Source organism: Lipotes vexillifer, unplaced genomic scaffold (genome assembly GCF_000442215.2).
Source record: "Lipotes vexillifer unplaced genomic scaffold, Lipotes_vexillifer_v1.1 scaffold593, whole genome shotgun sequence".
NCBI classification, from domain to species: domain Eukaryota; kingdom Metazoa; phylum Chordata; class Mammalia; order Artiodactyla; family Lipotidae; genus Lipotes; species Lipotes vexillifer.
This window is the reverse complement of record NW_006773778.1, coordinates 1,387,246-1,414,005: the sequence shown is the minus strand read 5'-3', so window position 1 is coordinate 1,414,005 and position 26,760 is coordinate 1,387,246. Positions and strand designations below refer to the sequence as shown.

Genomic DNA, 26,760 nt, shown 5'->3' with positions numbered 1-26,760 from the left:
TGACCAAGTTGCTTTGAATCCTAGGACCTCGGAAGACATTCCCAGGGAAGCCCGCTGTGCCCCACAGCCCCCCTCATAATCCTTCTATCCCCGACCTCTGTGACTCCAGCTCAGCCTTTGATGCTGTGACAATGCTGGGAAAGGAGCTCCTGTTCTTCAGGGACCGGTAAGCATTAAGACATGCCACCAACTCTTATCAGGCCTCAGCTCTGTATCCAGACACACATCACTCTAGAGGACCTTGTTGCTGCCATGGGTGGCGATCATGCAGAAGTGCTGTCCTGTGTGGCATCTGGATGGGAAGCAGGAGTCTTTGGGGAGATACGGAACTGCCAAAACCCAAAGAGCACCTACTATGCTCTTGCCACTGTACTGTTTTTGGTATGAGTACAGTGTTTCTTCTGACCTTTTTCACTGTGAAGCAGAGTTAGAATCCCAAATTTACAGATGAAGACAGAAGCTCAGGAGAACATGTAACTTCACAAAGTAACACAGTTGTATTAAGTGGCTGAGTTATGACACCAGCCCAGATTTATCTGATGTCTGTTTTGTTCACCACTGTATCCCTAGCGAGAGCACATAGTATATTCTCAATAAATATTTGTTAATGGGGGTTGGATAGATGGAAAGATGGACAGAGAGGTTGTTGCAAGAATGGATGGATTCATGGATGGATGGATGGATAGTCAGGTGGATAGATAGATGGGTGGATGGTTCTAAAGTTAGTATTCTTCCTAAACCTTTCTTTCTCAAGGCCTCCTGACTTTTCAACTATCAGCTGTCAGAAAGCACAGAGAAGGAGGGAATATTGGTGGGCTTTTGTTATACTACAGCTTTAGTTACTCAAGAATACCCTGAGGTTTGAGTTTCTATTACTGTTGTTTTAGGAATGTTTCTTTTGGGCTTACTAATAGAAGTTTCAGTAATTCTGTGAGTTGTAAAGAATGATGAGATAGCATTGGTACTTAATAGCATAGGAGATTGAGTAATTTATGATACTAGAGATCCTAGGTTTTTAGTGAAGATACTATAGGAGCTATAGGAGTAGCTATAGTATCAGATACAGCTATGATTAGTGGTGGTAGGTGGTTGATCTTTATTTTTTACTATTTTTATTGTTATGGAGATTATTCATCAAAAGTAAAATAAGTAAGTTTAACATTAGTGTAATAAGGAAAAAGAGGAAAATTGAACGTTTTTGGTTTGAAATTGATGTGGAAATTTTTTTTTAAATATTTATTTCTTTGGTTGTGCCAGGTTTCAGTTATGGCATGTGGGCTCCTTAGTTGCAGCTTGCCAGCTCCTTAGTTGTGGCATGCAAACTCTTAGCTGTGGCCTGCATATAGGATCTAATTCCCTGACCAGGAATCAAATCCAGACCCCCTGCATTGGGAGCACAGAGTCTTAACCACTGCACCACCAGCGAAGTCCCAATGTGGAAGTTTTTATCTGAAGATAAGAAGAAGTTTCTGGAATAAAGTTTTCTAGCAAAATTAAATGTAATATTAATGATGCTAGCTTTTTGGCTTGCTGAAATGTTGATGAATGGTGACAGACAGTGAGTAATAATCGGAAAAACCCTGAAGAGGTTGGAAAATTTATACAGGTGCAAAGGAGAATTAAATTTTAGGTTTTGTGTTACAAAGTTAAGTTCAAGTGCTAGAATAAAACCTGAAACAGCTACAGGGAGAGCTGCTCATTTTAGGCTGTAGCGCATAGTTTTTGGGGTAATCTTGTTGGAAGTAAAAACTCTAGTGAAAATGCTTCTGATTGAAAGCTGTTTAATAGAATCGATTAGGAGAGGATTATTTTCATTCATTAGAATTAGTGCTGAAAAATGAGGTTGTGCTAGACAGGTGAAAAAAATAATTTGAACGCTATAGGCAACTACTAGGGAAGTAGCAACGAGAGTAAATAATAGGGCTCAGGCATTGGTTTACAGTGTGTTAGCAGTTTAATTATTAAGGCTTTGGAGTAAAAGCCTGTAAGGGAAGGCCTACCTATGAGCTCTAGGCTTCTGACAATAAGTGAGGTTGAAGTAAAGGGTAAAGCTCTAAATAAGCTGCCTATTTTTCAGGTGTCTCGTTCATTAAGTTATGAATAATAGACCCAGAGCATATAAATAACATGGAATTTAAAAATACACGTGTGCAGATGTGAAGGATGCTAAGTATGGTTGGGTAATACCAATGGTAACTATTAGGCCTAACTGGCTTAAAGTAGAGAAGACAACAGTCTGCTTAATGTCATTTTGCTGTGAATCGTTAGTGTGGTGATAGCACCCAGACAGAGTGTCAGTGTTTTGAATAGTTTTATTATTTTCTATCAATGGTAAAAGCAAGTTAGTTAAAAGACACCTGTTTCAACTCTTGTGTTTGAATGATGCTGAGGCTGTTGCTGGGCTTCCTGTGGCTGAGGGAAATCGTGGGCGAGGCCACGCTGGAAGCCCCATTAGTAGAAGCAGATAATGACCAAGGTTAAGCGCGAAGATCTGTTGGAAATCTCATGAGTTTAAATTAAATTGTTCCTTGTTTCCTCGTTCTGTGGCTTCTCAGGGAGCACAGGGAGCATAATTACAGCAAGAGAAACATCCCAACTCTCACCTCCAATCCTCCCCTTACTGGGGACTGAATTCAACCACATGAGAACAGGCAGAGGTGGCTCAGCCATATGCATGTGTGACATTATTTTTTATTCTTTTTTCTTGATTGGAAAAGTGGTCGTTAAGCTCATACAGAGTGTTAAAAACTGTTGTAGTGACTGGAGCTATAAAGATGGATCAATAGTCCCCTTGCTTTTGTACACTTCAGGGTTAGATGAGGGAGAGGGACATTCAAAAAGCGCTGCCATCTCGCTGTGCTCATGTGCACATTTAGACGGAGAGAAAACGCTCTGGTGTCTCATTTTATAAGAGCACTAATCCCATCAGCCCCACCCTCACGACCTCATCAAACCCTAATTACCTCCCACTGGTCCCATCCAAATACCATCACACCATCACATTGGGGATGGGGATGAATTACGGAGAGACACAAACATTCAGCTCGTAACACAGAGTAATCACATTGTTAAACATGTTATTGGATGTCCATCCAGACTTTTTCTCTGGGTAGAGATTTATTGTAAATATGGGAGGGAGACAGGGATGTCCACAAAAGTGGGATTTTTTAATGTGCTGGATGTGCTGATTTGTACATTTTTTAACTCAATAATCTCTCACGTTTCCATGTCAATGAATTTTAATTTTCATCTTTATTTTATGTATGTATATATTATCCTAATATATAGATCTGTCCTAACTTATTTAACCAATCCCAAATTAATGAGCATCTGGATTGTTTCTGATTTTTAAAAATTAGGAACAGCTTCAATAATGAATGGGCATCTGATTTTCATAGGCAAATGAGAGGAAAGCCCAGGAACTCAGGTTTTAAACTTAGGCTAAGTTGGTTTAAATCTGGCCATGCTTCTTACTGATCAGGTCACTCTGGACAAGTAATGTGCCAGACACGCAGTAAGCACTCAATAAAAGGCACTTACTATATTTAGGAGTGGAAATCAAAAAACATGCACAACAGATTAAGGATTAGAAACAACCTGAAGTATTTTTAATTATTATCTTTTTTATTAAGGCTTAATGATTATTTACTTTATTTTTATTGTTTATAACCAAAAAGTAAACCAAAGGGGAATCGGTAAACGTTGACCCAGGAGTGATAGGCAAGGCGCAAAGCAGGAAGCCTGGACACTGTGCAAGGTGACATCAGCTTCATCTGAGGGATAACCTTGTCAGACTCTGCTGCCCATACAAGTGCATGTAGCACTTGTTCCCCAGTGCAGCACACAGCTTACTCTTTTGGTAATATCAATGTTTGTGATAGAGGCAAAGGAGACAATGCAGTCAAAGATATTATGCCCTTTCATGCAATTATAATTGTTTTCTTAAAAAAGCAAAAGAAAATTTTTTTAACCTTCTGTTTATCAAACTGTGAGCATTCAAAACTTGCCATGACTAACTGAAGATAATACATCCTTTGACAAAATCTTGACTGTAAATACTGAGGGTGGTAACAGAATAGAAAGGGAGGCATAGATATAAGGGACATTTAGAAAGGAGTGGTTAGGGAAGGGATTAAAGAAAGCAAACTTGTATCTGCTCAGCCATCACCTTGTCATCTCCCATTTCTGATCTGATGAGCTATTGTGGTAGGGCAGGTAATACCAAAGGTCTAGAAGGAGCTAGAAGGAACCAGCAGTGGTACCCTTTCAACACTGGAATTGCCACTGACCCAACTTGGGACTTTGAACCTCTATTTCTCCTCTTTAAAATGAGGTGTTGTCTGATATTCATAGCGACTTCAGTGTGTCCAGCACTTACTATGCTAAGCTCTTTGTTATCAACTCCTTACAACACCCCTGTGAGGTATGGATTATTATTCCTGGGGCCCACACCCACACTGTCCTCTGCTAGAGCCCATGCTCCTAACCTCCCTGCCTAACCACCTCCTAAGGTGCTGTCCAGAGCTAGAATCCCATGGCTCTGATCTCCTACCAGCTGTCACCAAAAGTCCCCAAGTGCTTGCTAAGCCTGGACAAAGAACAAAGAGTTCTTTCAAGCCACAGCCATCATGGCAACCTGGGGGCCATGATGAAAGAGTTCCCAGTCTGTTCTCTCCCACCTGCCAGTCTGGAATTCCCCATCACCAGCAATAACCTGTTGATGAGACATTTCAGGCTGTGGATGTAATAGCCACACAGTTTGTTTCCAAAGCAAGATGGAATGCAGTGCCTTTTAAAGTCACCGTGAGATTGTTGCAGTGTATAAAGGTACATTGGTACATTCAAACGTTCTGTTTGAAGAGAAATAAACTTCAGCTATAATAAGTTGAAAGTCATAAGTATATATGACCTTCATATATTTATAAATATATGTATATATTTAATTCATATAGATTTCTCTTTATAATAGATGACAAAATATTAAAGTTATCCCAGATTTCCTCGAGGTGACTGGAACTCCAGTCATACCCAAATGATATTTGCATCTCTCTGATTATTCTGGATTTTATATGATATAATTTAACGATAAAATCAAGAATATCACAATCAGCTATAGACCTTAGAAGAATAATAGCATTTTACATATGGAATAAGCATAAAGGTTGATCATGTCCTAATCCTTCATTTTGGAGATAAGAAAGCTAGGCCCAGGTCTCTCAGTCCAGCAGACCCTCCACTGCAACCCGGGTCTGCTGACTCATGATGCTGAGTCTATCCTATCACTCACATAGATAACCTCTGACTGTGCAATGGAACTACGAAGAGAACACTGAATTTTGACTTGAATGAATGAATGCTTTTTGACTGGAATGCATTTGGAGTGAGTAGGAAAAGCACTTTGGGGCGGCTCCTGTGCTCCTGGGCCCTTGGCCTGCGGGTTGGGTAAAGAGCCACAACCTTTACCCAACCTGCAGGGTAAAGAAGGAGGAGGTTCTAGACTATCCAGGTTTCCCAAAAATGTTTGCTAGGCTTCTCCACATTTTGTTTTATTCTCAAAATAGGATTCTTTATTTAAAAACATCTGTCAATCACTAATTGTCACATTTGAAAGACGTTATGTATACTGGATTCGAATGGAAAGAAACATTTGGTTAAGGGTCATGTAAGTAGGGATTGAAGAGAAGGGTGAATGTAAGGGGCATCTTGAAGGAGTCACCAGCAGGACTTGGACACTGATTTGGTGAGAACGATGGAAAAGGAAGCAGCATGGCCCACATAGATAGGAAAATCCAAAAGACTTATGGGGCAAATGAAGAAAAACTCAATTTTAGATGTGTCGAATTTAAGGTGATGACAATTCTAGTGGGGTTTTATAGAAATAAGCCAGTGCTCAGGGGAGAGATCACAGTCAGAGGCTTCATAGATTATAGAATCTCCCACATGGAGGAGGCAATGAAAGATTTGAAAGTAAACTCTTAATTATAATAACAATAGCTGACATTTTATGATCATTTACAATGTGCTGTGTGTTCTGCTAAGCATTTTATAGACATCTGCTCATTTAATCCACACTGTTCTTTTTCCCAACTAGAATTTTTAACCTAGGTCTACTTGACTTCAGAGGCAGAATCCCTATAATGGAGCCCCATATAAACCAGGGAAAAGAGAATTATCTTTTCTATAAGTGATCAATAGTGGACAATGCTGCTGAGGTCACCAGACTGAGGACTGAAGAACAGGACTGACTGGCCAGGATGATGAAAGGATGTAGTTTTAGCGGCGTAGTAAGGAATGAACCCAGATGCCGAAGAGTGAAAAGGCAAATGGTGTGGAGCAAAGGGTAATGGTAGATGTAGGTCATTCATTTGAGAATCTTGTTAATTGTTAACTTGTAATTTGTTAACTCTTAACAAAGAGTTAAGATAATAGCTGGAAGAGGTAGCAGGGTCAAATGAGGATTTTTTTCAAGATGAGAAATACCTGGGCGCATTTGAAGACATGAAAAGGAGCCAATGAAGAAAAAGAAATGCAAAGCACTTTGGGAAGGAAGGACAATAAAATCAGTAACCTCTGCTATTAGATGGCACCTTTGGAACCTAGCATTTCCCAGGGTTCTGTGGGCTTGAGGAAAGCCTGCACAACTAAAGAGGAAGACTTCCTCCTTCAGTCTCCCTGGAGATCTTTCTTTTCTGGCTGTAAGGTTGCATCACTGAAAGTCAACACAGGCATTGTATTTACTTAGACTGATTCTCTGTTATGTACTACAAATTCAGACAAAGAGGCAGAAGGTGTACTAAGATTGCTGATTCATTGCCATTTCTTCTGAACACCCTCCTTCTGACTAAGGACGAGGTTCTTTACATCTTCACAGGTTACGGATTATAAATATGGATCTCTGTAGGCTCCTCAGATGGATATAAACACTTAATTTAAGGACACTGTGCACAGCTGTGGCTATTTTAACCACTGTCTACATGTGGGTTTTTAATTTTATAAGCTCTGTTTCTCTTGGGTTCAGTGAGATGGATGATGCATGTCTGATTTTTGGCCTCTGAAACATCCTGATATAAAAAGCCCTGGTTAGTGAGCTACCCTCAAATGAATGGCTTCTTGGCCAATGATGTGACTGTCTGTACTTCAAATTTTCCAAGGACAAAATTTTATATCAGCGAGACAAATTTAGAAGGAAACTTAGCTCTACTGATAAACTCTAAGTTTTACATAATTAATAAATTTGTAGAGTAAAAACATGTCTCTTTAAAGTATTTACAAATAATTGTAAGAGTAGTCCAGAGTTTATAAAATGCTTTAATATGCATTGTCTCAATTGATCCTTTGAAATATTAGCACAGGTTTATTATTATTATCATTCTTACTTGACAGAAAGAAACTAACTCCCAGAAAAATTAAGTGATCCATACAAGGTCACACATCCAATAATAAAACAAGGTCTCCAGCACCCCTTTCTTCTTTCACTGCACCACAGTGTCCAGTCTAAGGGGAGAGAAGCATCAGTTCAACTGAGAGCATCAAAATGACAAAAAGAAGAAAGACACCTATTCCCCTGAAACTAGGGAACAGGGTGACAGAGAAGAAGAGTCAAGGAGAGTAAGGGGTGAAGACAGTAGAAAATGAAAGCACCCATCAGCTCCTGCTGGATTACCTTGACTGTCAGCAAAGAAGAGGTGAATGTCTCTCCTGAAAATGAAAGATTGAGGGGATTGGTTTAGGCAGATGGGGAGTGAAGACAGTGGGGTAAAACAAAAAAAGAAAAGTTCAACAAATATGAATCAAGTCCCAGATGTGCCAGGCACTTGCTAAGCCTGAGAATACACAGATGAATAATACATGACCTTGCTCCAAGGAGCTCACAGGACTGGCAAAGAGGTTCAAGAATGTTACCAGTGACTTAATCTCAAACTTGATGATTTAATTGCTGTTCTTTAGTAAAAGAGAATGAAAATTTCAGAGAATATGAAAACTGATGATTAGATGAGTTCCACACAACCCTCTGACACCCATTTATCTAGCCAACATATTTATTGAGCCCTGACTATCTGCCAGGCACAGCAGTGGCTTCTGGTTACACAAACAGTGCAGTTAAATATTTATCAGCAGTTCTATAATATCTATAAACTCCATTGTTTTGCCCTCCTTATCAAAGAGCAGGTTACAGACTGTTGATATGATCTATTGATTTTCATTACCAGTTCCAATACATCCTGCAGCTGTTTTTGTTTAATTGATTATAGTTGATTTACAATGTTGTGTTAGTTTCAGGTGTACAGCAAAGTGATGCAGTTATACACACATGTGTAACTATTCTTTTTCAGATTCTTTTCCCTTATAGGTTATTACAAAAATTTGAGTATAGCTCCCTGTGCTATACAGTAGGTCCATGTTGGTTATCTGTTTTATATATAGCAGTGTGTACATGTTAATCTAAAACTCTTAATTTATCCCTCCTCACTTTCCCCTTTGATAACCATAAGTTTGTTTTCTGTGTCTGTGGGTCTATTTCTATTTTGTATATAAGTTCATTTGTATCATTTTTTTAGATTCCACATATAAATGATATCATATGATATTTGTCTTTATCCATCTGGCTTACTTCACTTAGTGTGATAATCTCTGGGTTCATCCATGTAGCAGCAAATGGCATTATTTCATTCTTTTTTTATGGCTGGGTAATATTCCATTGTATATATATACAACATCTTCTTTATCCATTCATCTGTCCATGGACATTTACACTGCTTCAGTGTCTTGGCTATTGAAAATAGTGCTGCAATGAACACTGGGTGCATGTATCACTTCAAATCATGGATTTCTCCAGATATATGCCCAGGAGTGGGATTGCAGTATCACACATAGCTCTATTTTTAGTATTTTAAAGAACCTCCATACTATTCTCCATAGTGGCTGTACCAGTTTATATTCCCACCAGCAGAGTAGGAGGGTTCCTTTTCTCAAAACCTTCTCCAGCATTTATTATTTGTATACTTTTCGATGGTGGCCATTCTGACCAGTGTGAGGTGATACCACATTGTAGTTTTGATTTACATTTCTCTAATTATTAGCAAAGTTGAGCATCTTTTCATGTGTCTTTTGGCCATCTATATGTCTTCTTTGGAGAAATGTCTATTTAGATCTTCTGCCCATTTTTTGATTGGGTTGTTTTTTTAATATTGAAATACTTGTCGGTCACATCACTTGCAAATATTTTCTCCCATTCCATAGGTTGTCTTTTCATTTTGTTTATGGTTTTCTTTGCTGTGCAAAAGCTTTTAAGTTTAATTAGGTCCCATATGTTTATTTTTGTCTTTATTTCTGTTACTCTAGGAGATGTACCCAAAAAGATATTGCTGCAATTTATGCCTATGTTTTCCTCTAAGAGTTTTATAGTATCTAGTCTTACATTTAGGTCTTTAATCCATTTTGAGTTTATTTTTGTGTGTGATGTTAGAGAATGTTCTAATTTCATTCTTTTACATGTAGCTGTCCAGTTTTCCCAGCATCACTTATTGAAGAGACTTTTTTCCATTGTATATTCTTGCCTTATCAAAGATAAGGTGACCATAGGTGTATGGGTTTATTTCTGGGCTTTCTATCTTGTTCCATTGATCTATATTTCTGTTTTGGTAACAGTACCATTACTGTAGCTTTGTAGTATAGTCTGAAGTCAGGGAGTCTGATTCCTCCAGTTCTGTTTTTCTTTCTCAAGATTGCTTTATCTATTTGGGTCTTTTGTGTTTCCATACAAATTTTAAAATTCTTTTGTTCTGGGCTTCCCTGGTGGCACGGTGGTTGAGGGTCCACCTGCCAGTGCAGGGGATGCGGGTTTGAGCCCTGGTCTGAGATGCCACAGAGGAGCTAAGCCTGTGTGCCACAACTGCTGAGGTCCGCGCACCTAGGGCCCACGCTCTGCGGCAGAAGAGGCCACCGCAGTGAGAAGCCCACACACCGCAACGAAGACACAACACAGCCAAAAATAAATAGATAAATTTATTTTAAAAAAATTCTTTTGTTCTAGTTCTATGAAAAATGCCATGGTAATTTGGTAGGCATTGCATTGAATCTGCAGATTGCCTTGGGTATTATAGTCATTTTGACAATATTGATTCTTCCAATCCAAGAACATGGTATATCTTTCCATTTGTTTGTATCATCTTTGATTTTTTTCATCAGTGTCTTACAGTTTTTGGAGTACAAGTCTTTGCCTCCTTAGGTAGGTTTATTCCTAGGTATTTTATTCTTTTTGATGTGATGGTAAATGGGAGTGTTTCCTTAATTGCTCTTCCTGAGGTTTTGTTGTTAGTGTATAGGAATGCAAGAGATTTCTGTGTACTAATTTTTTATCCTGCGACTTTACCAAATTCATTGATGAGCTCTAATAGTTTTCTGGTAGTGTCTTTAGGATTTTCTATGTATAGTATCATGTCATCTGCAAACAGTGACCGTTTTACTTGCTTTCCAATTTGGATTCCTTTTATTTCTTTTTCTTCTCTGATTGCCATGGCTAGGACTTCCAAAACTATGTTAAATAAAAGTGGCAAGAGTGGGCATCCTTGTGTTGTTCCTGATCTTAGAGGAAATGCTTTCAGCTTTTCACTGTTGAGTATGATGTTATTAGCTGTGGGTTTGTCATATAAGGCCTTTATTATGTTGAGGTTCCCTCTATGCCCACTTTCTGGAGCATTTTTATCATAAATGGACGTGGAATTTTATCAAAAGCTTTTTCTGCATCTGTTGATCATATGATTTTTATTCTTCAATTTGTTAATGTGGTGTATCACACTGATTTGCAGATATTAAAAATTCCTTGCACCCCTGGGATAAATCCCACTTTATCATGGTGTATGATCCTTTGAATGTATTGTTGGATTCGGTTTGCTAGTATTTTGTTGAGGATTTTTGCGTCTATGTTAATCAATGATATTGGTCTATAATTTTCTTTTTTGTGTGGTATCTTTTACTCATTTTGGTATCAGGGTGATTGTGGCCTCATAGAATGAGTTCAGAAGTGTTTCTTCCTCTGAAATTATTTGGAATAGTTTCAGGATAGGTGTTAACTCTTCTCTAAATGTTTGGTAGAATTCACCTGTGATGTCACTCACCTGTGATCCTGGACTTCTATTTGTTGAGAGTTTTTAAATCACAGATTCAATTTCAGTACTTGTGATTGATCTGTTCATATTTTCTATTTCTTCCTGGTTCAGCCTTGGGAGATTGTACCTTTCTAAGAATTTGTCCATTTCTTCTAGGTTGTCCATTTTATCAGCATATAGTTGCTTGTCTCTCATGATCCTTTGTATTTCTGTGGTGTCAGTTGTAACATCTCCTTTTTCATTCCTAATTTTATTGAGTTGGGCCCTCTCCCTTTTTTTTCTTGGTGAGTCTGGCTAAAGGGTTATCAATTTTGCTTATCTTTTCAAAGAACAAGCTTTTAGTTTCATTGATCTTTGTTATTGTTTTCTTCCTTTCTATTTCATTTATTTCTGTTCTGAACTTAATAATTTCTTTCCTTCTACTAACTTTGGGCTTTGTTTGTTCTTCCTTCTATAGTTGCTTTAGGTGTAAGGTTAGGTTGTTTATTTGAGATTTTTCTCATGTCCTGAGGTAAGCTTGTATCACTATAAACCTCCCTCTTAGAACTGCTTTTGCTGAGTCCCACAGGGTTTGGATCATCATGTTTTCATTTTCATTTGTCTCTCAGTATTTTTTGATTTCCTCTTTGATTTCTTCAGTGATCCATTGGTTGTTTAGTAGCATATTGTTTAGCCTCCACGTGTTTGTGTTTTTTTAGTTGATTTCTAATCTCATAGCATTGTGGTAGGAAAAGATGCCTGATATGATTTCAATTTTCTTAAATTTACTGAGGCTTGCTTTGTGGCCCAGCATGTGATGTGTTCTGGAGAATGTTCCATGTGCACTGAAAAAGAATGTGTATTCTGATGCTTTTGGATAGAATGCTGTATAAATTTCAATTAAGTTACTATGTCATTAATGTGTCACTTAAGGCCTGTGTTTCATTATGGGTTTCTGTCTGAATGATCTGTCCATTGACATAAATGGGGCATTAAAATCCCCCACTATTATTGTGTTATTGTCAATTTCTCCTTTTATGTCTGTTAACATTTGCCTTATATATTGAGGTGCTCCCATGTTGGGTTCATATTTATTTACAATTGTTATATCTTCTTCTTGGGTTGATCCCTTGATCATTACATAGTGTCTTCTTTGTCTCTTGTAACAGTCTTTATTTTAAAGTCTATTTTTTCTCTTATGAGTATTGCTACTCCAACTTTCTTTTGATTTCCATTTGCATAGAATACCTTTTTACATCCCCCTTCAGCTGTTCCTTTCTAACAGTTTTATAGATTTTCATTTTGCTTATATTTTTAAATCCATTTACAGCTGTATTAGGAGGTTACTTGTTATACATTTTTTGTCAATTTTAATTTATTAATTATTGTAATCTATAGCTCTAAGTTTGTAAATCCTCTGAATATGTGTTCTATTGCTTTATTACCCAGCAGACATAATTTTTCTTCATTAATGTACTGAAATTTTTCATCAGTACAGATTCTTTTGGAATTTGTGATACTTTATACAAGTATCACATATAGGTAGTGTTTATTACTACCTTATACATACAGTGTATACATTATAATATGTCATAAGTGTTTTAACTAAGGTTTCTTAACTTTGGCACTTACTGATTTTTTTTTTTTTTTTGCGGTACGCGGGCCTCTCACTGTTGTGGCCTCTCCCGTTGCGGAGCACAGGCTCCAGATGCACAGGCTCAGAGGCCACGGCTCACGGGCCCAGCTGCTCCACGGCATGTGGGATCTTCCCGGACCGGGGCACGAACCCACATCCCCTGCATCGGCAGACGGACTCGCAACCACTGCGCCACCAGGGAAGCCCCACTTACTGATATTTTGAGCCAGACAAGTCTTTGTCATGTTGGGCTGTCCTGTGCATTGTAGGATGTAAACTAAAATGTCATCCCTTGTCTTCACTAGACTCCAGTAGCATTGCTCCCCCTGCCCATTTTTCTCATTTCTTCATATCCACTATTATAATTGCCTGAAAGACACGCTTTGTGCCTTAGTGAGAATCTAGCACAGTGACTTGAGCAGAGTCAGCATTTCAGAAGTATGTATTAAATTGAATTAATTGGAAAACACTTGCTTTTTGGATTCTTCATCAGGTTCCCAGTTAATCCATTGTTTTGTTCTCCTTATCAAAGATGAGATTGTGGACTCTTGACATGATCGCTTTTTCTATTTTCATTACCTGATTCTTCTGGATACCCAAACCTGTGCTCTTTCTGTGACTGTGAAGAGAAGGGAGAGGGGGAAAGCAGTCCCTCTGGCCTTCAGCAAAGGCTAGGTCTCATTGGGTAAGGGGTCAAGTTATAAACAGAGAAAAACCAGAGGTCACAGGCTGAGAAGGAGCAAGTAGATTAGTTAGGGCATGTGATGAAAATCAACATAGCCAGAGTCTAATCAGCTCTGTTTGCCCCTAACCACTGCTGACATTTGGGCCCCTCAGCTTTTCTGGATCTCAGTTTTCCATCTGTTAATACATATGGTCTAGATAAGGCTGTGATGTGTAGCTTGGGGAGAGGAAGTGTACCCTCAATGGCCTCCTGCCACACTGAGTATTGTCTATGGTAGATGCCCAAATAATAATTTTAAAAATAGACAATATCTGGTCAAGTGGCACTTTACAGTTTATAATGCACTTTCATATGCCTTATCTCAATTGATCCTCATAAGGATCTCAGGAGATAGGCCAGTTATTATTATTTGCATTTACGAGATTATGAAACAGGGCTGAGGCGGCACGGCAGCATAGGGACGGTAGCCTTGCCTGGCTACTGCAGCACTAAGGTGTCAGTTGGTCCCACACAGAACACTTCAGTTCTGCCCTGCAAGGATATATTTAATAATAGATTGGTGTGTCTCTTTAATACAAGAAAATGGAAACTGAACAGCCAGAGGAAACCTTTCCCAACACCGAAACCAATGGCAAATTTGGTAAATGCCCTGCTGAAGATATGGAAGAAGAACAAGCTTTTAAAAGATCTAGAAGCACTGATGAGATGGTTGAATTACGCATTCTGCTTCAGAGCAAGAATGCTGGGGCAGTGACTGGAAAAGGAGGCAAGAATATTAAGGCTCTCTGTACAGACTACAATGCCAGTGTTTGAGTCCCAGACAGCAGTGGCCCTGAGCACATATTGAGTATCAGTGCTGATATTGAAACAATTGGAGAAATTCTGAAGAAAATCATCCCTACCTTGGAAGAGGGCCTACAGTTGCCATCACCCACTGCAACCAGCCATTTCCCGCTCGAATCTGATGCTGTGGGATGCTTAAATTACCAACACTATAAAGGAAGCGACTTTGACTGTGAGTTGAGACTGTTGATTCATCAGAGTCTGGCTGGAGAAATTATTGGGGTCAAAGGTGCTAAAATCAAAGAACTTCGAGAGAACACTCAGACAACAATCAAGCTTTTCCAGTAATGTTGTCCTCAATCCACTGACAGAGTTGTTCTTATTGGAGGAAAACCTGATAGGGTTGTAGAGTGCATAAAGATCATCCTTGATCTTATATCAGAGTCTCCCATCAAAGGACATGCTCAGCCTTATGATCCCAATTTTTACGATGAAACCTATGATTACGATGGTTTTACAATGATGTTCAATGACCGCCGGATGTCCCATGGGATTTCCCATGTGGGGAAGATGTGGTTTTGATAGAATGCTTCCTGGTCAGGGTGGGCGTCCCATGTCTCCATCCAGAAGAGATTATGATGATAGGAGCATTCGTCGAGGACCTCCTCCTGGATGAGGGGGCCGGGGTGGTGGCAGAGCTCGGAATCTTCCTCTTCCTCCACCGCCACCTAGAGGAAGAGATCTAATGGCCTATGACAGAAGAGGAAGACCTGGAGACCATTATGATGACATGGTTGGTTTCAGTGCTGATGAAACCTGGGGCTCTGCAATAGATACATGGAGCCCATCAGAGTGGCAGATGACTTATGAACCACAGGGTGGCTCTGGATATGATTATTCCTATGCAGGGGGTCGTGACTCATATGGTGCTCTTGGTAGACCGATTACTACTACACAAGTAACTATTCCCAAAGATATAGTTGGATCTATGGCTGGATCTATTATTGGCAAAATTGGTAAGCGGTTTAAACAAATCTGTCATGAGTCAGGAGCTTCGATCAAAATTGATGAGCCTTTAGAAGGTCCAAAGATCAGATCATTACCATTATAGGAACAGAGGACCAGATACAGAATGCACAATATTTGCTGCAGTACAGTGTGAAGCAGTATGCAGATGCTGAAGGATTCTAATGCAAGATATATTTTTCTTTTTTATAGTGTGAAGCAGTATTCTGGAAAGTTTATCTAAGACTAGTGAAGAACTGAGGGAGTCCTGCATCTTTTATTTTTTATCTGCTTCTGTTTAAAAAGCCAACATTCCTCTGCTTCATAGGTGTTCTGCATTTGAGTTGCAGTGAAATCTTTGCTGTTCACCAGATGTAATGTTTTAGCTCCTTACAAACAGGGATGGGGGGTGGGGGAGGGTGTGCAGAAACTAACATTGAAATTTTGAAACAGCAGCAGAGTGAGTGAATTTTAATTTTTGTTCATTGTTGGTGGTTTAAAAAGAATCCCCCCATTGGACTTTCCCTGGTGGCACAGTGGCTTCATAGGTGTTCTGCATTTGAGGTGTAGTGAAACCTTTGCTGTTCACCACATGTAATGTTTTAGTTCCTTACAAACAGGGTTGGGGGGTGAGGGGGGGGTGTGCAAAAACTAACTTTGAAATTTTGAAACAGCAGCAGACTGAGTGACTTTTCATTTTTGTTCACTGTTGGTGGTTTAAAAAAAATCCCCCCATGTAATTATCGTGAACTCTTTGCTTTGTGGTCGCTGTAGCATTTTTGGGTGGGGGGGGGGGACAGGGAGGAAAAGTAACAATAGTCCATATGTCCCTGGCATCTATTCAGAGCAGTGTGAAGAATGTAATACTCTTTTGTAAGAAACGTTTTATGATTTTTAAAATAAATTTTGTGAACATAAAAAAAAAATAGATTATGAAACAGGCTTGGAGATACCGGTCAGCATTGGAATTGCAACTCCAGCTTACAGCCTTCTAAAACATGATGTGCTTTTCCTTTTGCCTCTTGATGTTGCTTAGGAACATGAAGTATTTCTCTCTCTCAATACAGCTCTCCTTTAGATTTTGTCATCAGCTTAAAATGCCTCACCTGGATGGCCTCGCCAGCCCCCCCCCCCCCCAGATGGAATGACACATTCCTCCTGTGGGATACAATCTATGTTCTCAGAGCATCATGACTTGACTCTTCATTGCACGAATTGCTCTGAATTATAATTGTCTAATCACTTATCTGCCTCTACTACTAGATTATAGCTTCTTGAGGGCAGAGCCTGAGTCTTGTTCAGTGTTTCATTCTTGATGTCTACCTCAGTGCCTGCTGACAGGTGCTCCATAAATATTTGTTAAATTAACTAAAACTCGACATAAGATTTGAGGAGTGCCTAAACTTACTACATGGAAAATTAAATGTCAGAACTTAATTACAGTTTCCCTGTCTGCAAATAATTTTATGTGTTGATTCTACCTTCTGTGGAATCAAGTAAACTATTTGTATTTTATAAGAATGATTTTCATCTCCACAATTCAAAGTGGACTTCATTTACATTGAAGGTTTCAGCCCAGTACCCTCTTGTATACTCCTACAATTTTATGTAAATAATACTGGATAGATGGGTGGTTGAGTTGATAAACCTTAAGTTAATGTGTGTGTACCAGAGTTTCTCTGAAGTAGCCATTAGGTCCAAAGATATAAACATTTTCAATAGATAAGTACATAGGCAACATCATTTATAATTGTTAATGTTTTTGCTGTTTTTACAGGAAATAATTAGCCTCTTCCAACCACAAAAGTTTGGCTCATTTATATAATATCCATAAAGTGCACCTGGATGGTATTTATCTTTATGAGATTTTAATTTTTAAAAGATCAAAAGTGGAAATGGAAATTTGTAGCAAATGATACTTGGAATAGGAAGGTGCACAGCTTAAGTGTATAAATTATTGATGTCAACTCTTGTTTTCATGTTTTGAACATCCTTAAATAAATGAAGGAAAGAGGATTACAGAGATGCTAAAAGAATGAAAAAGGAGAAGAAATTTTTTACTAAAGTCTAAAAAGGATATGGGGAGGGGGAAGGGTAAGCTGTGACAAAGTGAGAGAGTGGCATGGACATATATACACTGCCAAACGTAAAATAGACAGCTAGTGGGAAGCAGCCGCATAGCACAGCGAGATTGGCTTGGTGCTTTGTGACCATCTAGAGGGGGGGGATAGGGAGGGTGGGAGGGAGGGAGACGCAAGAGGGAAGAGATATGGGAACATATACATATGTATAACTGATTCACTTTGTTATAAAGCAGAAACTAACACACCATTGTAAAGCAATTATACTCCAATAAAGATGTTTAAAAAAATAATCAAAAATAAATAAATAAATAAATAAAATAAACTTGGTTAGACTATGACTCTGTCCCAGATACATTAAAAAAAAAAATTATGTTCTCCTTAAAAGCAAGGCAAGAGCAAGAGGCATTTAGAAATGGCCTCTGAAGTGTGGTTTGCAGTATATTTCAGCCCAGGTTCAACTGAAGATCTAAGTCAACCCTTGATCTTGATTTCTTTTCCATTGCCCAATAGGATTTTCTGGCGTCGGCACGTTCACTTGATGTCAGGGATCCAGCCCAGCACCATCACCAGCTCCTTTCCCCAGCTTATGTCCAATGTGGATGCAGCTTATGAAGTGGCTGAGAGGGGCACAGCTTACTTCTTTAAAGGTACCCTAAAGAACACTCAAAGAAAGAAGTGGCAGGGTACAGTGCCTGGTGTGTTTGGAACACCTAGTACTGTCAGCATTTGTTAGCTATCACAGAACATGTTCCAGTCACTCCTCCTCAGACTGGGGATGAAAAACCCCTCTACTGTACTGTGACCATGACAGGAGTGACAGTGACTATCAAACTCTTCTCAGAGCCAAAGATGTCGTCTAGTGAGGCACTGTGATAAGTGACAGTGTCCAGGGAGGTAGAAACCTAGTCCCTGTCCCCTGGACCTCTGCTCTGAGTGACATGGTATACTCTCCTGAGAGCCTCTAATTCATAAAAATCAGCATGGAACCCTCAAGAGAACAATACAAGCAGCTGGGAGAGGAGAGACGCCTGCAGCTTCAGGAGGTGGACGCACACAGTATGTCTCTGGCTCCAGACCTTTACTATTTGAGTGACTTCGGGAAGTTATCTAACTGCTCTCAGTCTTCATTTCTTTCTGTGCAAAATAATTATAATAATAACAACCTTGAAGATATGACAATGGCTAGCCAATGGAAGTTGTCCAATAAGTGGTAACTACCAGTTTTAGCTTGTATTTTCTTGATGCTGAGGGCTAAGGGTAGAAGGTTAGTGCCAATTTAAGCAAGAATCAGCTTTTGTGAGTTGCTTGCCCCTTGTCTCTCATACATATATGAGACTGAAATGAGATTATACAGATGAAAGGTATCTTGAAAAAATTGAATTTGTTAAATTTAAAACATAATTGTATCAATATTATTGCTTTCTTAAGGCATCACTAGGGATTTTGCCTCCAGAGCAAGTTTTAAGTCTTTTACTGAGTTGAATAGAGGCTTTTATCTCCTACTAGGTTTTAGTCATGGTAAATATCCGATAAACTAGCCCTATTTGTGATCCTGCATAGAAATCCTCATGAGTAAAGAGCATCACTAAATGGTACAGAGTTTTTGTAAATTTTGATTTCTGTTTCCAGGACCCCACTACTGGATAACAAGAGGATTCCAAATGCAAGGTACTCCTCGGACTATTTATGACTTTGGGTTCCCAAGATATGTGCAGCGAATAGATGCTGCCGTCTATCTCAAAGATGCACAGAAGACCCTTTTCTTTGTGGGAGATGAATACTACAGGTATGGCTTTTCTCCTTTTGATTGTCCAGATGTATTCAGTGAGAAGGAAAAATCCTTTTTCAGAAAAGAATGCAAGGCAAGTTTGCTATAGGCCCATTGACTCTTCTCAGCCACTGGGGTGTCATTTACTGATGGTTGATACTGTCTTCAAGATACTGAACGATCCAAATAAGTGAAACATTCATTCAATAATCGCATTGTTTGGTCTTTAGCACATGAATCATCCAAAGCTTTCAAATCACTCATTAACTGGACCCCCAGTGGCCTAAAAGAGTGGATGTAGCACTCCCAGTATATAATTACCCACTGGGAATGCCTGAAAGAAGAACTGATTTCCTCTTGAGTATCTATGCATTCCAGCATAGTCTGTGATTTTGTGCAAAATGAATGTGGTCATGACTATGGGGCTCTTTGAAGGAAATTTTTGCTGAAAGGTAAAGGCCTTATTGCCAAGTCCTTTAACCCAGAACATGAAGATTCATCTTATCCAGGGAGGATAACATATCATTTCCATGCCCGTCTTGCAGGAGGTTATTGTAAGCAGATCCAATCACTGCACACAGGGTCACACCTCATCTCTCCTGCCTCATCTTACCACTTTAATTGACTCATGTTAGAGAACTGAGTGCAGCTCTTTGTCAAGCGCTGCCTCTGCACCTTCTTTATTCACAGTTCTCACTTTAGCATTGCTTGGTTTTCTGAACTATAAGAAAGAAACCAAAACAGACTCTAAACAGGTGACTGTGCTAAATGCTTTAGGTCCCTGTTAGGGTCTGGTTGGCAGAGGACCCAACTTTGGTCCAAGGGTTTTCATTCTATTTTCTATTTTCTATTTTTAATAACCATTTCTGTGGCATAAAATAAATTTATAATAAATATCTGTCATCTTTCTCAATTTAGAGCTGAGAAAGTAATATAACTGAAGCACAGATATACTTCATGAAAAGAAAAATTTATTTCATAAAAATGAATGTGTCAAAATGTGGACCCTACTGACTTTTCTGGGCCACTGAGAGTCCTGGTAGCATTGCTCAAAGTATCGCGTGCTGTCATGAGTTGTCACTTCCAGTCCAATGTTTAAACTACTAAGCCAGCTAATTTTCTTTCAGAACTTCCTTTATCAAATAGCAATAGTTACTCCCTTATTAAGTCCCTAATATCTGCTGGGCATATTCTCCAAAGTCTTTCTTTAAGGTAAGGTGGCTGTAATCACCGTGTTGACATACATGAAGATAGATATTGAGAAATCCAACTCTCATTTTAGGTTTTCAGAGAATGGCATCCAGAGATGTGTGTATGAGCAGGTGTGTGAGAGTATGAGTTATGATTATTTGGTTATTTGTCAAAGCCTGTTCATAGCCCAATTCTCCTTGGGGGGATTATCCACTCTCTTATTATTTCTATTCTCCATTCATCGCCTGGTCTTTGGACTAATCTACCACCCACCAGCACCCGCAGTAAAGCATGGACCAGGCAGGACTGAGGCTTAACAGCTAACACAAGGGGCCTGGGGAGAGGTTTATAATACTCCATAAATTTAGGGATGGGGAGGGAAGGGTCCCTGATTTTAACAATGCCTTATCCCCCTGAGGAAATAATTTTGAACCTTTCCAGCTGAACCTCTGTGAGTGTCTATTAAGGAAAAGTCTTTAGTAATCTAGATAAAATAAATTCATTAAAAAGTTAGCCTAGGGCACTAATACAAATATTAAAGAGCTCCTTTTGCTGGAAAGGAAAAGAAACTGCAGTAGGCACTTTTGATATTAACCTCCCCAGGTTATTGAGAGTATTAAGTGATATAATACATGTAGATACCTAGCACAGTGCCTGGAATATAATAGGTGCTCAAAAAGAGTGACTGTTCAGTAACAGTAGGAACTTATATGGTAATTAGCAAATAATTGCTTTAAAAGTTGTGATAATTAACAAATGATTGCTTAAACTTCAGTATTCCTATATATAGCAATCCTGTCAAAGAGCTGGTCAAAGGGGATTTCCTTTTTAAATACTGAAGGGCCCTGAAATTGCACTGAAATCTGCTTTTGGCAAGGCAGAGACAGTCATTTCAGCAATCGGAGTCTTCTACTTCATACTCTCCAACACAGACACTGGTTTACATACTAAGGAATAAGACAAATAACCTTGAAAAGGTTATTTTCAAATAACTTCAAAAGTTCAGGAAAGGGCTTCCCTGGCGGCGCAGTGTTTGACAGTCCGCCTGCCGATGCAGGGGACACAAATTCGTGCCCCGGTCCGGGAAGATCCCACATGCTGCGGAGCGGCTGGGCCCGTGAGCCATGGCCGCTGAGCCTGTGCGTCCGGAGGCTGTGCTCCACAGCGGGAGAAGCCACAACCGTGAGAGGCCTGTGGACCGCAAAAAAAAAAAAAAAAAAAGTTCAGGAAAAGCTAACATATCATCTTTATTAATAAATCCCCCTGAATTCCACACATTTCACTCACGAGTATGACATCTTATTGTCTTGTAAAGCCTATATTGGTTAGAAATTATGTTCAGCTGCTAGTAAGAGAGACCTAATAATAACTGTGGCTTAAACACATAAGGGTCTTTCTTTCTCATATATGTAAAATGTCGGAAGTTTATCAGATTTAGAGCTGGTAAGGTGGGTCCACGGCCATTAGGGACCCAAGTTCCTTCTGGCATTTTGCTCTAGTATTAACAGGTAGCTTCCACTCTCATAGTTGCCATAGGATTCAAGGTGGCCAATGGCGCCTCAGCCATTACATCCTATTCTAAATAAGAAGAAAGAGGGCTGGAAGGAAAAAGCAAAGGAGGCAATGAAGTTCTATAGGTAAAGCACATGGACACACTCAAAAAATACAGAAGCCTCAAGTTACAGATGAATAATTTTACTATTGACACCCATTGACATTGTGTTAGGATTTATTTTCCTTAGTCATTCCTCAGGTTCTTCTTTGGTCCTCATGCTAGTTCAGTCTGTGACACAAATAATGTGCCAAGGGAAGAAAAGTCTCTGGATATGCAGGTTGTCAGGGAAATTCTCCATGAACCCCTAGGGCTGGGGACCTGTTTTAGTGAATGAAATGGCATGAGAAAACTACTGAAGAATTCCTCCACTGAGGTTTGAGTGCTGGCTTGGGGCTAGGTTGATTCAGGCTGTAAGAGTAAGAACCCATATGTCAGTGTAATATTGATAGTAACTTACAGAGGAGCAGCCCACAGAACTACAAAGTGAAATCCAAAAGGGGGTTCTGCCATGCTGATGCCGTCACATGCTACATTACCAAATGACATACTGGTTAAACTTTACTAACAAGGGCTACTTCCCCATACATTTGTTTGCTTTCATTCCTTCCTTTTCTTTTCCTAGAAGGCCTAAATGATCCAGCCAGCTTTTTTCTTTACATTACTTCCACTACCTATGGTTAATTTCTCCCTATAGATGTTCTCCCTTGCCTACTAATACCAGAGCAGTGATTACACCAAGGAGTTTCTGAGAACTGAATGGGGTAGGGGAGGTGGGCGGGGGATGGGGAGGTGCTATCAACTCCATCATTCTTTGACATGGTCAGTGTTTTCTAAATTTTGTGTAAATTGACTTACAAATCTACAGGTTCCAGCCCTTTTCCACTCCTAAATCACTCTTTCTATATATATGGAGGCATGATTGATGCAAAGTAGGATACAGTCTTCTAAATTCTTTCCTTCCTAGATACCCCAAGAATACTGGAACTGGATCTGTTTATTTAAGGATTTTATAGTTAGTCACCATAGAGAAATAAATAATAAGTAATACAAATTTTAAAGATGGGTGGAGTTCAAAATCTTGGTTTTTTAATCTTTTTTTTTTTTAATGTATTGCCAAACTACCACATTCAACATATATATATTGGGCATGATTACATGTCAGGATCTGTACTAGGACCTTGACACATGAGAATGCACAAAGTTTGCTGTTTATAAGAGTGTAGACAAGAGTAAGAGAGTGTTAATGTCAACTCTAACAGCAGTCATCTGGCAACCTGGATCACCTTTCTGTTTTAGTTTAATCATCTTCAAAATGGAGGCAGAAATAGTAAGTACTTCATTGAGTTGTGGAAATGAATGAGAAATATGTGAAATGCCTGTCCTATAGTAAGTACTCAGTTCGTATTGTGTTTTATTAATGCCCTCAACAAGTCTTACAGTTGAGGGTAAATGTATAGATAAGTAATTAAGAGCAATCCAGGTGCCACAAGTGGCCTCGTAAAAGACTGCACAGGGATCAGTGGGGCAAAACAAAGAGGAAATGGCCAATTCTAGCAAAATTGTCAAGAAAGAGTTCTTAGAGGAAGCAGTGACTGAGCTTCATCTTGAGAGTTGAGTAGGAGTTTCCCAAACAGGAGGGGAAGGGTGCTTCCAGGCAGAGAGAGCAGTTGAAGCAAAAGCACTGATGCATAAAAAAGCCTGTGTATAGGAGGAAAACCTCAAACAGTTCAGTATGATTAGAACGTGGGGTAGAATGAGAGATTTGGCCCAAGGATGGAGATCATGGAGGGCCTATGCCTTTCTAGGGAGATCAGTGTTAATTTATAGAAAAGAGAGATATCTCTAAATGTCTTAAACAAGGAAGTAACCCATTAAGATTTGTGTTATTAAAATATCACTTTGGCAGTAGTGTGACTGGATTAGAGGGGGACAAGACTGGAAGTCAGCCAAACCAGTTAGGCCAGAAAGTAGTGGGAAACATCTTCAGAGTTCTTAAAGAAAAAACTCTCAACCAAGAATCCTATATTGCACAAAGCTATCTTTCAAAAATGAAGGCAAAATAAAGACATTCCCAGATAAACAAAAACAAAGAATTTGTCGTTAGCATCTTCCTTACAAGAAGTACTAAAGAAAATTCTTCAGGCTTCAGCAAGTAACCCCAGACAGTTATTTGAAATTTTGAATCCACATAAAAAGAGTACCAGTAAATGTAATTATGTAATTATAAAAGATAGTATAAACATGTATTTGTTCTCTTAACTGATTTTTAAATTAATTAAAATTAACTGTATAAAGCTGTGTATATATATATATATATTTGTATGGTTGGGCCTATAACATATAGAAAGATAATATACATTTATATATAAACTTTGAAGCAGATTATGTTAAGTTAAAATATATATATGGTATGCTCTATAGCAACCACTAAGGAAATAACTTTATTAAATGAAGTAAAAAATTCATGAAAGAAATTTAAATGGTACACTGGAAATTCTTCACTAAAGCAAAAGAAAGCATTAAGGAGGAAAAAAGGAACTAAAAAAGATATGAGACCTGTAGAAAATAAAAGCAAAATGGCAGATATAAATCTAATTATATCAATAATATTAACTGTAAATAGATTAAACAATCTAATCAAATTGCAAAGGTTGTCAGACTGGATAAAACAACAAGATGTCACTGTGTACTCAAAGATACAAATAGACTGAAAGTAAAAGGATGAAAAAAATATATATCATGCAAACAATGACCATAAGAAAGCCAGGGTGGCTATGCTAATACCAGGCAACAAAACATATTAAAATAATACTTTTAAAATAAAAAGTATTATTAGGAATAGGGAGAGATAATTTATAGTGATAGAAGGGTTATTCTACCAGGAATATAAGACAACCTAACAGCAGGGCCCCAAAATGGATGAAGCAAAAAAACTGACAAAAATGCAGGGAGAAAACCACAGCTGAAATAATCACAGTTGGAGACTTCACTTTCAGTAATGGACAGAATGACTGGACAACAAGAGCAATTAGGAAAGGAAGACATGAGCAGCATTATAAGGCAACTAGACCTAACAGATATCTATGGAACACTTCATTCAACAAAAGAAGACTACACATACTTCTCAGGTGCATGTAGAACATTATCCAGTACAGATGATATGTTAGACCAAAACACAAGCCTCAGTAAATTTAAAATCATACAAAATATCTTCTTTGATCACATTGGAATAAAGCTAGAAATCAATACCAGAAGGAAAACTGGAAAATTTACAAGTAAGTGGAAATTATACTTCATGCTATTCAACAACCAATGGGACAAGAAGAAATCACAAGATAAATTAGAAAATACTTAAAGGTGAATGAAAATTAAAATACAACATATGAGAACTTATTGATGAAGTTAAAGCAGTGCTCAAAGGGAAATTTCTAGCTGTAAATATCCATATTTTAAAAGAAGAAAAAACTCAAATCAATAACCTAACTTTCCACTTAAGACACTGGAAAAAAGAGCAAATTAATCCTAAAATAAGCAGGAAAAAGGGAAATAATAAAGATTACAGTGAAAATGAATGAAGTAGAGGAGATATAAACAATTTGAGAAAATCAACAAAACTAAATTTGGTTCTTTGAATTCTACCAAAACATTTAAAGAATTATTGCCAATTTTTCACAAACTCCTCCAAAAAATAGAAGAGGAAGGAATACTTCCCAACTTATTGTATGAGGCCAGCATTGCCCTTATATGGAAACCAAACAAAGGCATCACAAGAAAATAAAACTTCAGACCAATATATTGTGAATGTGGATGCAAAAACCCTCCAAAAGTACTAGCAAACCAAATCTAGAAACATATAGAATTACCAAGGGGAAATTTTTTTTTCCCAGGAATGCAAGGTTGGTTTAACATCTGAAAATCAATTCATATAATACACCATACCAATAGAATAAAAAAATTAAAAACCATATGATCATCTCAATAGATGTAGAAAAAGCATTTGACAAAATCAAACACCATTGCATGGTAAAAACATTCAACAAATTAGGAATAGAAGGAAATTTTTCAATCTAATAGAAGGCATCTATGAAAACCCACAGTTGATATCACACTCAGTGGTGAATGACTGGATGCTTTCCCCCTAATATCAGGAACAAGACAAAAATTTCCATTCTCACCACTTCTATTCAACATTTTACTGGAGGTTCTAGTGGGGCAATTAAGCAAGAATGAATGATATAAAAAATTAATGATAGAAAAGATTGGAAAGAACGTAAAATTATCTTTATTTGTATGTCATATAATCTTTTACATAGAAAAGCCTAAAGGATCCTCAAAAGAAAAAAAACTGTTATAACTAATAAATGAGTTCATCAAGTTTGCAGAGTATGTGTTCAGTATGAAAAAAATCTATTGTATTTCTATACACTTTAATGAACAATGCAAAAATAAAATTAAGAAAACAATTCCACTTACAATAGCATCAAGAAGAAAAACATACTAAGAAATAAATTTTAACAGAACAAGTAGAAAACTTGTAATATGAAAACTACAAAACATTGTTGGAAGAAATTAAATGAGATCTAAGTGGAAAGATATCTTATGTTCATGCATCAGGTTTCATGTTTATTTAAGATGGCAGTTTCTCCCAAAATTGATCTGCAGACTGAACACAATCCCTATCAAAATATCACTGGTTTCTTCAGGGAAACTGACAAGCTGATCTTAAAATCTATATGGAAACTCATAAGACCCAGAATAGCCAAAATATTTTGAAAAAGAACAAAGTTGGAGAGCTCAGACTTCTCAATCTCAAAACTTACTAGAAAGTAAAAGTAATCATAACAAAGTGATACTAACATGAGAATAGACATATAGGTAAATGGAATAAAATTGACAGTCCAGAAGTAAACCCATATATCTATGCTCGGTTGATTTTTTACAAGGAAGCTAAGGCCGTTTAATAGGG

General features: G+C 38.2%; 1 protein-coding gene and 1 pseudogene across 1 annotated transcript in view; both read left to right on the top strand.

Annotated features, from left to right (window-relative positions):
• The window catches only part of MMP20 (matrix metallopeptidase 20), a 50,476-nt gene that overhangs the window by 16,139 nt on the left and 7,577 nt on the right, over nucleotides 1–26,760 (top strand). The window contains exons 6-8 of the mRNA XM_007448555.1: nucleotides 25–166; nucleotides 17,791–17,927; nucleotides 18,910–19,066. Coding sequence (XP_007448617.1) covers nucleotides 25–166; nucleotides 17,791–17,927; nucleotides 18,910–19,066 — 436 coding nt within the window. The remainder of the gene's footprint in view (nucleotides 1–24; nucleotides 167–17,790; nucleotides 17,928–18,909; nucleotides 19,067–26,760) is intronic.
• On the top strand, nucleotides 13,991–15,382 carry LOC103087966 (heterogeneous nuclear ribonucleoprotein K pseudogene; annotated as a pseudogene).